The sequence below is a fragment of the Dendrobates tinctorius genome, unplaced genomic scaffold, assembly GCF_039654945.1.
Source record: "Dendrobates tinctorius isolate UK_male_01 unplaced genomic scaffold, ASM3965494v1 ptg000019l, whole genome shotgun sequence".
Classification (NCBI taxonomy): Eukaryota; Metazoa; Chordata; class Amphibia; order Anura; family Dendrobatidae; genus Dendrobates; species Dendrobates tinctorius.
In genome coordinates, this window is record NW_027361687.1 from 4,188,081 (window position 1) to 4,201,414 (window position 13,334).

Genomic DNA, 13,334 nt, shown 5'->3' on the forward strand with positions numbered 1-13,334 from the left:
GGAAGGGCATCATCTTTAATGAGATCAGTTTGGCAATGTAGGCGTTCAGAGCCAGTGTACGCGGATGAGAGGATGAGTACTTTCTTGTCCTACTCAGAGTGTCTGGTAGGGTGAGCTGTACTTGAGAGGTGCATATGGGGGAACTAGCGGTGGACCTGACGGACAAAGAGGGGGTTGGTCATGGTGATGGTGGTGGTGGTGGTGGTGATGGCCTATATTCAGTCTTTCATTGCAAAAACAATGTGATTCCCTGACTGATTTGGCCTTGCGACGACAGCTCAACATTTCTTGCTGGTGGTGTGCTTACCGGTAGGCTTACAGAAGTGATGGAGCATTGCTGGCTACCTTCAGTTGGAGCAGGTGCACATGTGCTACCTGAGGTTTTGTAGTTCATCCATGCTTGAAAGTGCATGGTGATTAAATGTCTAAGCATGCAACTGGTAATGAAATTTCGGAGATTTTTCCCTCATTTCAGCCGCAACAGTATGATGTTACCTCTGACAGCAACAATGTCAGTTTAAGGCCTCTTTCACACTTCAGTTTTCTGCATCAGTCAAAATCCGCCAAAAGGACGGATGCTGGATCCGTTTTAGAACTGATGACAACGGATGCCACCCATCCGTTTTTTTGACGGATCCACAAAATGAAGAATTTTAAAGGAATCGCAGCCTGGAAAAGGAGAGAGAGAGAGAGAGAGAGAGAGAATTTTTTTTCTCCGGAACCCAGAAAGAATTTCGGGTTAAATGAGTGTCTGGAGGATCCGCCAGAAAAAAAAACGTTGCAAGCTCCGTTTTGAAATCTTTGAGGATGGTGACGGACAGCAACTTTTGGCGGATCCTCAAAAAAAAAACGGATGCAACGGACAGCAATCCGTCACAATCCGCCATTAATGAAAGTCAATGGAGAAAAAAAACGGATCCTCAAAAGAAAATTGAGGATCCGTTTTTTTCAAAACCTGGCGGATTGTGACTGATTTTAAAAAACTGAAGTGTGAAAGAGGCCTAAGTTGCACAGAATGTCTACCTGATCACAAATAACTAAAAGGGATAAAAAAAAACATATTCTGTCAGTGCACTGTTTTATTAAATATGCTGAATATTACAGTGTTACCATTAGTTTCAGGTAACTTTGACATTATGAAACCTGTGTTTCTGTTAAGAGTTTGAAAGTGATTGTGTGTAGTCTAAGGGTACTTCAGAATGTTACACGTACTTTCAGCTCAATTGGAGTCTTTGCAGTATCGTGATTTGCAGCAAATTGATTCTCATAGAATAATATTTATTGGGAAAATTGGCCAAACCTAGCACATTTGAATTTCACAATATTCAGTATTCTCTTATACACATAACTTCTCTATACATCATATACACAACTTCTTCTATAAGAGGAAGTTCAATTGGGAAAAAATGTTTCCGCCTCTGTATATGTTTAGTCTGAAGAACTAGGTATAGATCCCAAAACACAAAACTTATTTTGCAATAAATGAACAATTTTTTCTAATTGAATTTGTTCTTTTCTTATCAAGTTATTGTTTTAGGGTTTTCAGCGCCTGTAAAGTGTAATTCTTCATATTCATACCAAAATTCAAATATTAGGTATCAACAATTTTTCTTCCATTTAGATTAAAATAAAAAAACAGAAAAAAAAGAAAAACTAGAAGTGCTAAAGGATAGATGTGTGCCTTGAAACAACTATTTTTCTATAATGCCACTACAATACTTAAAATAAAAGTTTCAATTGAGCAAGAGCTCAGTACAAATTTAATTAAACAGAAATGATAACATAAAAACTTGATTTACCTCCAGTAATGACAGATGCAATCTACATTATTAAATAGTTAATTATTTCATATTTCTTTGCATCCTTTCTGACGCAAAGTGGAGTGATGAATCTTCCCCAATAACAAGTTTATTAAAGTTTCTAATCACAGTTATAATTAATAGCAGAATAGTTCTTAAGATGTAATGTCGCACCCTGCGGCTGCTATACCTTTAGCACCTGAAGCCTCCCGGTGTTCTCAGGGTCTCCTTTACTCTCAACAAACAGTCATAATTGGCTAACACTTATACATCCAGTTTTCATGTTTGTGTGAAAATCCCTGGAGAATTACTCTGTGAGGTGAGGAGTGTGCTATGAGATTTCTATATTTATTCATTGTGAGAGTCACATTTAATTTATAACGTTTCTTAAAGTGATCATTTCTAATATGAAGCTTTGCTGCTGTTTCCTGTAGACGTCACGGAAACATAACTAATGGTTGATGAATATTATAGCTACCTTATAAATGATGTAAATGTCAGGGACTATTGGGAAATAGGTGAACTATGTACTATAGATTAACTGGAAGACGTGACTGTCCTATCTCTATAATGCACAATACGGTGGAGTCATGGCCACCTATAGAACTTTATGTATGGAGTATTAATAAATGCATTGTAAATCAAAGAGCAAGTGACCTAATGGTGAGAGAAAAAAGGAAAGGGAAGGGGAGATAAGGGAAAGTGAAGAGAAGGGGAGAGAAGGGAAAGGGAAAGAAAAATAAAAGGGAAAGGAAGTGGAAAGGGAAATCGAAAGAGAAAAGAAAGAAAAGGGAATTGAAGGGAAAGGGAAGGTGAAGAGAAGGGGAAGGAAAGGGAAAGTGATAAGGAAAGAACAGAAAGGGAAAGAGAAAGGAAAAGTTAAGGGAAAGGGAATGGAAGGGAAAGGGAAGGTGAAGGGAAAAGTAAGAGAAAGAGATAGGGAAAGGAACTTGAAAAAAGGACAGGGAAAGGGAAAGGAAATGGAAAAGGAAAGTGAAAGAAAATTGAAATGAAACGAAAGGAGAAGAGAATGGAAAGGAAAGTGGAAAGGAAAGGTAAAGGAAAGACAAAGGAAATGGAAAGTGAAATTAAATTGAAAGACAATGAAAAAGAAAAACATGGAGAATGGGAGGATTGGAAGTAAGCACAGAAATACATGGAAACAAAAGAAAGCAAGTGAAGGAAAGAAAGAGAATAAAAATCGCCAGGAAAAAAGGAAGGAAGGAGACACTAAAGAATGCATGAAGTCAGAGGAATAAATGAAAGGAAAAATAAATAACTTTAACAAAGGAAAAAAGAGAAGGAAAAGTGAGTTCTTAAAAAGTAAATAAAAAATAGGGAAATAGAATAAGGAAACAGGAGAAATAAAAAGGAAAGCAAAAGCAGGGACATTTATAAAAAGAAAAATGGAGCAAAGAATGGTATAAAACAAGGGTTTGAAGGGAGAAAACCAAAATAAATGGAAAAGGATGGAAATAAAGAAGCAATTAAATAAAGGATGAAGAAACATAGGGAGGCAATGACAGAAAAGGAAAATGTACTTATGAAAGAAGAAACACACAAAAAGTAAAACGTAGGAAGTAAATATTACATTAAAAAACCTTAAAGATGGAGCAAAAGTAAGGGAAGAAACACTAGGAAGGAAAGATGAAATAAAGGAATGAAAAATGCCTGGAAGTGAGGATGTAAGAAGGAGATGCTATGAATGAAGGAAGAAAGTGGGCAGTCTACTAACTATTTATTGTTTCTTCTGAGATAAGATACAGTTGATGTTTTTGAGCTCAGTTCCATCTGAGTCACAATTTGACAAGAGGCTGAAGACTATCAGGAAGACAAAATCATTTATCAGTAGCATTTATCTCTGACTTTCACTCTATTATTCTGCCAATTTGACTTTAAAGGGCCGGTCATACTAAGCGATATCGCTAGCAATATTGCTATAACTAGTGACGTTATAGCGATATTGCTAGCGATATCGCTGTGTCTGATACTTACCATCGACCCGCTCCCCGGCTGGTTATCGCTGATCGCGCGAGAACGTCCTGGACTGTTTCTCGTCGTCAGCTTCCTGCGGCACTTCCTGTGGAGAGACGAGCGACGAGCGTGGAGCCGGGCGGGAGGACGTCAGGATCGTCTAGTGTGACAGGTAAGTAGCGACCCCCGTCCCCAGCGATGTCGCTGGTGAGATCTGCCTGTGTGGCAGCTGACTAGCGACCACTTAGCGATGTACCAGCGATCCTGATCACGTCATATTGCTGGTCGGGATCGCTGGTACAGCGCTAAATTGTGACAGTACCTTAAGAGTCCAAAGAAAATGTTGCCCCTTGATTAAATCAAACTCCTCACTTAGTCATGCTTATTTCCAGTTCACACACTGTAGACAGAGCCTAGGCTTCTATGTTCTGCAGGCAGAATTTCTGTGAAAGCCTCATGGACCTGGTTTTGTACCCCTGTAGATTTGCAGAATATTCGGAAACACATTTACTTTTAATAAAACAAGTCCAAGTCGTAATTCCTTTTCTCTGATGCCTGTGCATGGGAATGGGAACAGATGGCAAAAAAGATGGACAATATTTACATAATCCACACGAGCTCCAATCCCGATATACGGAGAGGGCTACTTACAGCTATGACAAGTGGCGTCCATGTAGCCGCTCTCCCCACAGTCACAGTGAAATGTGCTCCACGTCTGAGAACATTCTCCTCCGTGTTCGCAGTGATTTGGCAGGCATCTATTGGAAACAAGAAGTCCACAGAGTCTGATTTGTGTCATTGTGCAGCTGAGTATCTGGATTTAAAAATGACTTCTCATGATGCTGACAGTTAATTAGCTGTGGAGAGACTGAAAGAGATCTGAGCAAATCAATAATTTCAAATGATAGATACTCTGGAAATTGATGAACCAGATACAATGAATTACTAAACAAAACTCAACCGCTCTCACAAAAGAGAATCACTTAAGGTGAAATTACAAATGAATCTCGTCAAATTCCAGAAATCTCAATTCTCAGAGAGAAATGGATGAAACTCATTTGATGGTTTTATGAAGATTTAAATTAGAAATACATTTTCTTGAATACATAAATTTTAGTCAGTTGGTTCGTACAATTTTACACACTCTTTACCTCTAATCTTTGACCAATAGCATAACCAAACATCGACACCCACTATAGCTGTGGCCTGAGCGAAGATGAGACTTGCGTTCCTTTCAGGAGATACTTGAAACTACGACAGTTCTGTAAATCCCAAGAACAAGGCACTCATATAGATATGGGATGGTAGGAAATTTATATGCAACCCCAAAGCGAGTGAGTGTACAACATTTCAGTCATCACTTTGACCTTCATCAGGTACACATATGGTTTTTGCAAGGAGATATGGATCATAGGAGAAACACATGAGCAGTGGTGAGAGCACTTGTATGCAGTCATGTCTTTCTCCAATTGTGTTTTCTCACTTGATCAATGCCTCTATACACACACCATCTGTGCACCTGAAGAAGGCCAGAGTCAATGATCAAAATGCTATACACTCACTTTTAGATTGCAAATAAATTTCCTACCTCATATCTACAGTACATGTATGCCTAGTAGTGTTGAGCATTCCGATACCGCAAGTATCGGGTATCGGCCGATACTTGCTGTATCGGAATTCCGATACCGACTTCCGATATTTTTTCAATATTGGAATTCGGCATCGGAATCGGAAGTTCAAAGTTGATTGACAGACTGACGTCATCATGATGCGCGGTGTGTGCGCATCATGATGCGCCGTCATTTCGGGCCTTCCGGGGGTCTCTGCCGGCCTGCCGGGGGGCTGTGCCGGCCTGCCGGGGGGCTGTGTGGACTGCCCGGGGTCTGTACCGGCCTGCCGGGGGGCTGTGCCGGCCTGCCGGGGGGCTGTGTGGACTGCCCGGGGTCTGTACCGGCCTGCCGGGGGGCTGTGCCGGCCTGCCGGTGGTCTGTGCACCCTGTGGGGGTCTGTACCGGCCTGCCGGGGGGCTGTGCCGGCCTGCCGGTGGTCTGTGCACCCTGTGGGGGTCTGTACCGGCCTGCCGGGGGGCTGTGCTGATGTCCGGGGGTCTGTGCAAGCATCGTCCGATGGGACTACAAGTCCCATCGGGCGATGCCTGCTACCATGACAGTGATTGACACATTAGCCAATGATGGGACAGTAGTAGTCCCATCATCCGGCTAATGTGTTAAATGTTAAAAAAAAAAAAAAAAATACTACATACATACTACATGCATGCTACATACATACTACATGCTACATACATACTACATATATACTACATACATACTACATACATGCTACATACATACTACATACATGCTACATACATACTACATGCATGCTACATACATACTACATGCTACATACATACTACATGCTACATACATACTACATACATACTACATATATACTACATACATACTACATACATGCTACATACATACTGCATGCTACATACATACTACATACATACTACATACATACTACATGCATGCTACATACATACTACATACATACTACATATATACTACATACATACTACATACATGCTACATACATACTGCATGCTACATACATACTACATACATACTACATACATACTACATGCATGCTACATACATACTACATGCATGCTACATACATACTACATGCATGCTACATACATACTACATGCATGCTACATGCATGCTACATACATACTACATGCTACATACATACCACATACATACTACATACATACTACATGCATGCTACATACATACTACATGCCACATACATACCACATACATACTACATACATACTACATACATACTACATGCTACATACATACTACATATATACTACATGCATGCTACATACATACTACATGCTACATACATACCACATACATACTACATGCATGCTACATACATACTACATGCATGCTACATACATACTACATATATACTACATGCATGCTACATACATACTACATGCTACATGCATGCTACATACATACTACATACATACTACATGCTACATACATACCACATATATACTACATACATACAATACATTCATACAATACATACATAGACATACAGTACATATAACATAGAGTAACATACTTACCAATACTTGTCACATTGTTCCCCGAAGCCATTGTCTTTTCCGGAATAAATATTAACATAACAAACCACAAAAATACTCACCCACGATCCGAAGCAGTCCACGAGTGTGTCCCACGACGATCTTGGGTAGAGAACTGCAGCATCAGCTGTTGCTGCCATTCTCTACGGACTGCAGGAATCCAATGACGGAAGGTAGGTATCCTTCCGCACTGTATTCCTCAGCCACTTAAAAAAAAAAGTCCCTAGTCTCACTTTATGCCATTGCTGCGTGGGAAATTCCCACACAGCAATGGCATAAAGTGAGACTAGGGACTTTTTTTTTTTTTAAGTGGCGGAGGAATACAGTGCGGAAGGATACCTACCTTCCGTCATTGGATTCCTGCAGCCCGTAGAGAACGGCAGCAACAGCTGATGCTGCAGTTCTCTACCCAAGATCGTCGTGGGACACACTCGTGGACTGCTTCGGATCGTGGGTGAGTATTTTTGTGGTTTGTTATGTTAATATTTATTCCGGAAAAGACAATGGCTTCGGGGAACAATGTGACAAGTATTGGTAAGTATGTTACTCTATGTTATATGTACTGTATGTCTATGTATGTATTGTATGAATGTATTGTATGTAGTATGTATGTAGTATATATGTGGTATGTATGTAGCATGTAGTATGTATGTAGTATGTATGTAGCATGCATGTAGCATGTAGTATGTATGTAGCATGTAGTATATATGTAGTATGTATGTAGTATATATGTAGTATGTATGTAGCATGTAGTATGTATGTAGCATGCATGTAGTATATATGTAGTATGTATGTAGCATGTAGTATGTATGTAGCATGCATGTAGTATATATGTGTTATGTATGTAGCATGCATGTAGCATGCATGTAGTATATATGTAGTATAAATCTGGCATGTATGTATGTAGCATGCATGTAGTATATATGTAGTATGTATGTTGCATGTAGTATTTATGTAGTATGAATGTAGCATGTATGTAGTATGTAGTATGAATGTAGCATGTATGTAGTATGCATGTTGTATGTATGTAGCATGTAATTTTTTTTTTTTTTTTTTTTTTTTACATTTAACACATTAGCCGGATGATGGGACTACTACTGTCCCATCATTGGCTAATGTGTCAATCACTGTCATGGTAGCAGGCATCGCCCGATGGGACTTGTAGTCCCATCGGACGATGCCTGCACAGACCCCCGGAGCCTGCACAGACCACCGGCAGGCCGGCACAGCCCCCGGCAGGCCGGCACAGCCCCCCGGCAGGCCGGCACAGCCCCCCGGAGCCTGCACAGCCCCCCGGCAGGCTGGCACAGCCCCCCGGAGCCTGCACAGACCACCGGCAGGCCGGCAGAGACCACCGGAGCCTGCACAGACCCCCTGGCAGGCCGGCACAGCCCCCCGAAAGGCCCGTACAGACCCCAGAGAGGCTGTACAAGGGCAGGAAAGGGTTTTTCTTATTCCGATACCGGAAGTCCCATAGACTTGAATGGGACTTCCGGTATCGGAATCGGCGATACCGATACTTTTTTTAAAGATCGGCCGATACCATCCGATACGATACTTTGAAGTAACGGACGGTATCGCTCAACTCTAATGCCTAGTTCTTTTGGATTTAAAGTAGACAAGGGTTGAGCCCCCACTGACACGCTATTCCATCTGGAGTGCCATAGTTAAACCAAAAATATGACAGTCCTGTCCACCCTAAAAAGTCCTGTTGAACCATCCACATTTTCATGATTCCGCATAAACTATAAAGCTCATATCCATATACAGGTTGGGGATTAGACCAACCTAAACAACTTCTGGGGCCCCATGAAAAATCTATGCTAGGGTCTTCATTTATCAAGTGCAAATTGTAATACTTTTGTCTTCTTATATTACAGAAAAGTATATACACCCTCTTCAACGCTGGTGCTACGGTGCAGCTATTACAAACGATCGGTAGAACCCTGAAATCTAGATGATCTACCTAAAAGATAGGCTGAATTTATGGTACATACATTAATTTATAGAGATAAAAGGCACACAAAAGGAAAAAAAATACAACAGAGCAGGACCTAAAAGGATGGTGCATGATCAAAATTCAGGGAATTTGTTGACCTGTCTCATATTCTGCAGTCTAGCGTTTGTGAATTATCGCTTCTGGAGTTTTCCTTTATCGATCTAACACATCTAAATAGATATATAAAGGGAAGTAATTATTCAAAAAAAAATAAAAAAAAATCTCCAAGTTGTGTACAACTGGGGCCAGAAGTTTGGGGACTGGCACAAATTAAGGCTTTGACAAAGTTTACAGCTTCAGTTATTATAGTGGCAATTTTTATTAAATCTAGATTATTATGAAGAAGGATCAGATGAATTACAATACAGTGCAAATTCATTATTTGATATCACTCTGTCAGGTTAACTGAATTTTAATAGCAGCCTGGTTGCTCTTAACCCTTCAACTCCAAGCCTGTATTCACCTTCCTGACCAGGCCAAATTTTACAATTCTCACCAGTGTAACTTTATGTGGTAATAACTCTAGAATGCTTCAACATAGACTGGTGATTCAGAGATTAATTTTTCGTGATACATTGTATTTTGTGTTGGTGGTAAATTTAGGTTGATATTTTTGTGTTTATTTGTGAAAATTTCAGAATTTTGGCAAACATTTTGAAAATGTTGCCTTTAAACCAAATACAGTAGTTATATCACACAAAACAGTTAAATAACATGTCCTACATGTCTACTTCACCTCAGCATCCTTTTTGAAACATAATTTTTTTGCCAGAAAGTTAGAACAGATAAAATTTTATCAGCAATTTCTTATTTTTCCAAAAAAATTTGCACCCATTTTTTTTGGGACCACATCATATTTGAAGTAACTTTGTTGAGCCTATAGGACAAAAAAATACCCAAAAATGACAGCGTTTTAAAAACTGCTCTCATCAAAGTGCTCAAAACTACCATCAAGAAGTTTTTTACTCCTTCAGGTGCTTCACAGGAATTAAAGTAATGTGGAAGAAAACTATGACAATTTTACTTTTTCCCAATAAATTTATTTAGAGGTGTTGTGAGCACCTTAAACTCGCAGGTGCTTCATAGAATTTTACGACATTGAGCCATGAAAATGAAAAAAAATGTTCTCAGAAAAATGTTGCTTCAGCCCCAAATTTTTCATTTTCACAAATTTGACATATGTAGTGGAAAACCACTGTTTGAACATACAGTAGGACTAAAAAGGGAAGGAGTGCTGATTGAATTCTCAAGTACAATTTTGTCTGGAATAGATTGCAGATGCACGTCACATTTGAAGAGATCGTGATACCCACAAGTGACCCCATTTTGGAAACTGCATCTCTTGAGGAATTAATCTAGGGGTTTAGTGAGCATTTTTATCTCTCAGTCGATTTACAGATTTGTATAATATTTATAACTAGCTGAAGAGCCCGGCGCTGCCCGGGCATAGTAACTAACTGTGGTTAGTTGTAGCAAATTATAATTATCCTCCATCCCATAGTCCCGTGCCCATATACCCATCACACATCCTCCATCCCATAGTCCCGTGCCCATATACCCATCACACATCCTCCATCCCATAGTCCCATGCCCATACACCCATCATACATATTCGTCATCCCATAGTCGAGTGCCCATATACCCATCATACATATCCGCCATCCCATAGGCCTGTGCCCATATACCCATCATACATATCCTCCATCCCATAGTCCAGTGCCTATATACCCATCACACATCCTCCATCCCATAGTCCCATGCCCATATACCCATCATACATATTTTCCACCCCATAGTCCCATGCCCATACACCCATCATACATATTCTCCATCCCATAGTCCCATGCCCATATACCCATCATACATATTCGCCATCCCATAGTCGAGTGCCCATATACCCATCACACATCCTTCATCTCATAGTCCCATGCCGATATATCCATCATACATATCCTCCATCCCATAGTCCCATGCCCATATACCCATCATACATATCCGCCATCTCATAGTCCCGTGCCCATATACCCATCATACATATCCTCCATCCCATAGTCCAATGCCCATATACCCATCACACATCCTCCATCCCATAGTCCCGTGCCCATATACATATCAGCCATCCCATAGTCCCGTGCCCATATACCCGTCAAACATATCCTCCATCCCATAGTCAAGTGCCCATATACCCATCACACATCCTCCATCCCATAGTCCCGTGCCCATATACATATCCGCCATCCCATAGTCCCGTGCCCATATACCCGTTATACATATCCTCCATCCCATAGTCCAGTGCCCATATACCCATCACACATCCTCCATCCCATAGTCAACCATTATGACATCATAATGAGCGGCAGCGGGGCTTGCGACCTATGATGACATCAGCGTCGCCATGGCAACCGTTGTGACATCATAATGAGGGGCGGGGCTTGATACGCACACACTGCTTCCCCAGTATGCAAATAGGGGCATTATGACATCACAATGAGGGGCGGGGCTTGACACGCACACACTTTTTCCCCCAGTATGTAGATAGTGGCAAAATTGTTTGGTGAATTGGAATGCGCGGGGTTAAAATTTCGCCTCACAACATAGCTTAGGACGCTCTCGGGGTCCAGACGTGTGACTGTGCCAAATTTTGTGGCTGTAGCTGCGACGGTGCGGATGCCTATCGCGGACATACACACACACACACACATACACAAATACATACACACTTTGAGCTTTATATATTAGATATTGGGCTGAGTAAATGGAAAGTTACTATTTTTTCCACTAAAATATTGCTTTTGGCCCCAAGTATTTAATTTTCAGAAATAATAATAGGAGAAAATGAAAGGTACACTTTGTTAAGCAATTTATCCTGAGTAAACTAATACCCCATATCTGGTTGAAACCTACTTTTGAGGCACACTGCAAAGCTCGGAAGAGAAGAAGCACCATAGTGGAGTACAGATTTTGCTGGAATGGTTTGAGGATGCCAAGTCACATTAGCAGAGCCCCTGAGGTACCAGAACAGTAGAACCACTCCATCAGTAACCCCATTTTACAATCTATACCCCTCAAGGAACTCATCAAAGGGTGCAGTGAGTATGTTGACACCACATGTGTCTCACAGAATTTTACACTATTGGACAGTGAAGAATTAAATCACATCCTGACTACTTAATGTTGTTTTATCGCCCACATTTTTAACTTTTATAAGGGAAAAAGGAAAAAGTGGACCTCACAGTTTCTTGTGCAATTTCTCCTGAGTACATCAATACCCCCTATATGCATTGGAAAACTACATTTCAGGCACAGTGCAAAGCTCAGAAGGGAAGGAGCATCATGTTGTAGTGCAGATTTTGCTATTATCGTTTGCGAATGTCCAGACCCTCTGGAAGAGCCTATGAGGTGCTAGAACAGCAGAACCCCTCATATGTGACCCCATTTTACAAAATATTAGGGATGAGTGAATCCAAACTGTAAAGTTTGTGGTCCGTACTGGACATCTATTGTCATATACAGAACCCCAAACTTTTAACATGAAGTCCTGTTTGGGTTTGGATGCCTAATAAAGATTGTTGAAAGGCTACAGGGCAGCCAGTCAATAAGCTTTTAGGCTGTTGTCACTTATGAAGTGATCATAGCCTGGCTGTGATTGACCGACGCACCACATGACCCGGCCTGTATATACTTTATGTTGGATCATGAGTGCCGGTGCCATTCCGATCTGATTAGTGTATGAACAGGACGTGCTGGAGTAAGGTACAGTATTAGATTGTGCACTATGAAAAAATCTGCAGTGCGTACTCTGCATGTGTTAGTGGGAGAATGTTGCCAAAACGCCGCTGGTTGTACACTGCACCCATATTTGTGGAAGTATTGTACCAAAAATCCCCTGGGTGTACTTTGCATCCCCCCCATGTTATTACTGTGCCATAAAGCCACTGTGTGTACTCTGCAATCCCACCTGAGCAAGTACTGTGTCAAAAAGCCACTGTATGTACTCTGCACCCATATTTGTGGGAGTATTGTGCCAAAAAGCTGCTTTGTGTATTCTGCAGCCCCGCCTGCGGGAGTATTGTGCTTTTAAGCTGCGGCGTGTACTCCGCAACCATACTTGTGGGAGTACTGTGCCAAAAAGCCGCTGTGTGCACTCTGCACCCATATCTGTGGGAGTACTGTGCCAAAAAGCCACTAATACTAATACTTATAAACCCAGCTACTAATGAGACATGATCTTGCAGCATAATAAAAATAATAATAATACGCTACTTTCAGATTGCTTACAGGGCAATGTATTGTGAATGCGGGACCATTGCGCTTTATATCCTCTGATATAGGACTGTCTCGTTATTAGCTGGGGATGCTTTTCTACTTACTTTTCTGATCTATTTTGGAC

The 13,334-nt window shown here is 40.9% G+C and overlaps 1 protein-coding gene across 1 annotated transcript in view; it reads right to left on the bottom strand.

Moving 5' to 3' along the window:
- The window catches only part of LOC141082763 (contactin-associated protein-like 5), a 581,387-nt gene that overhangs the window by 187,025 nt on the left and 381,028 nt on the right, over positions 1-13,334 (bottom strand). Inside the window, exon 11 of the mRNA XM_073566679.1 lies at positions 4,425-4,531. Within this exon, the coding sequence (XP_073422780.1) occupies positions 4,425-4,531 (107 nt within the window). The remainder of the gene's footprint in view (positions 1-4,424; positions 4,532-13,334) is intronic.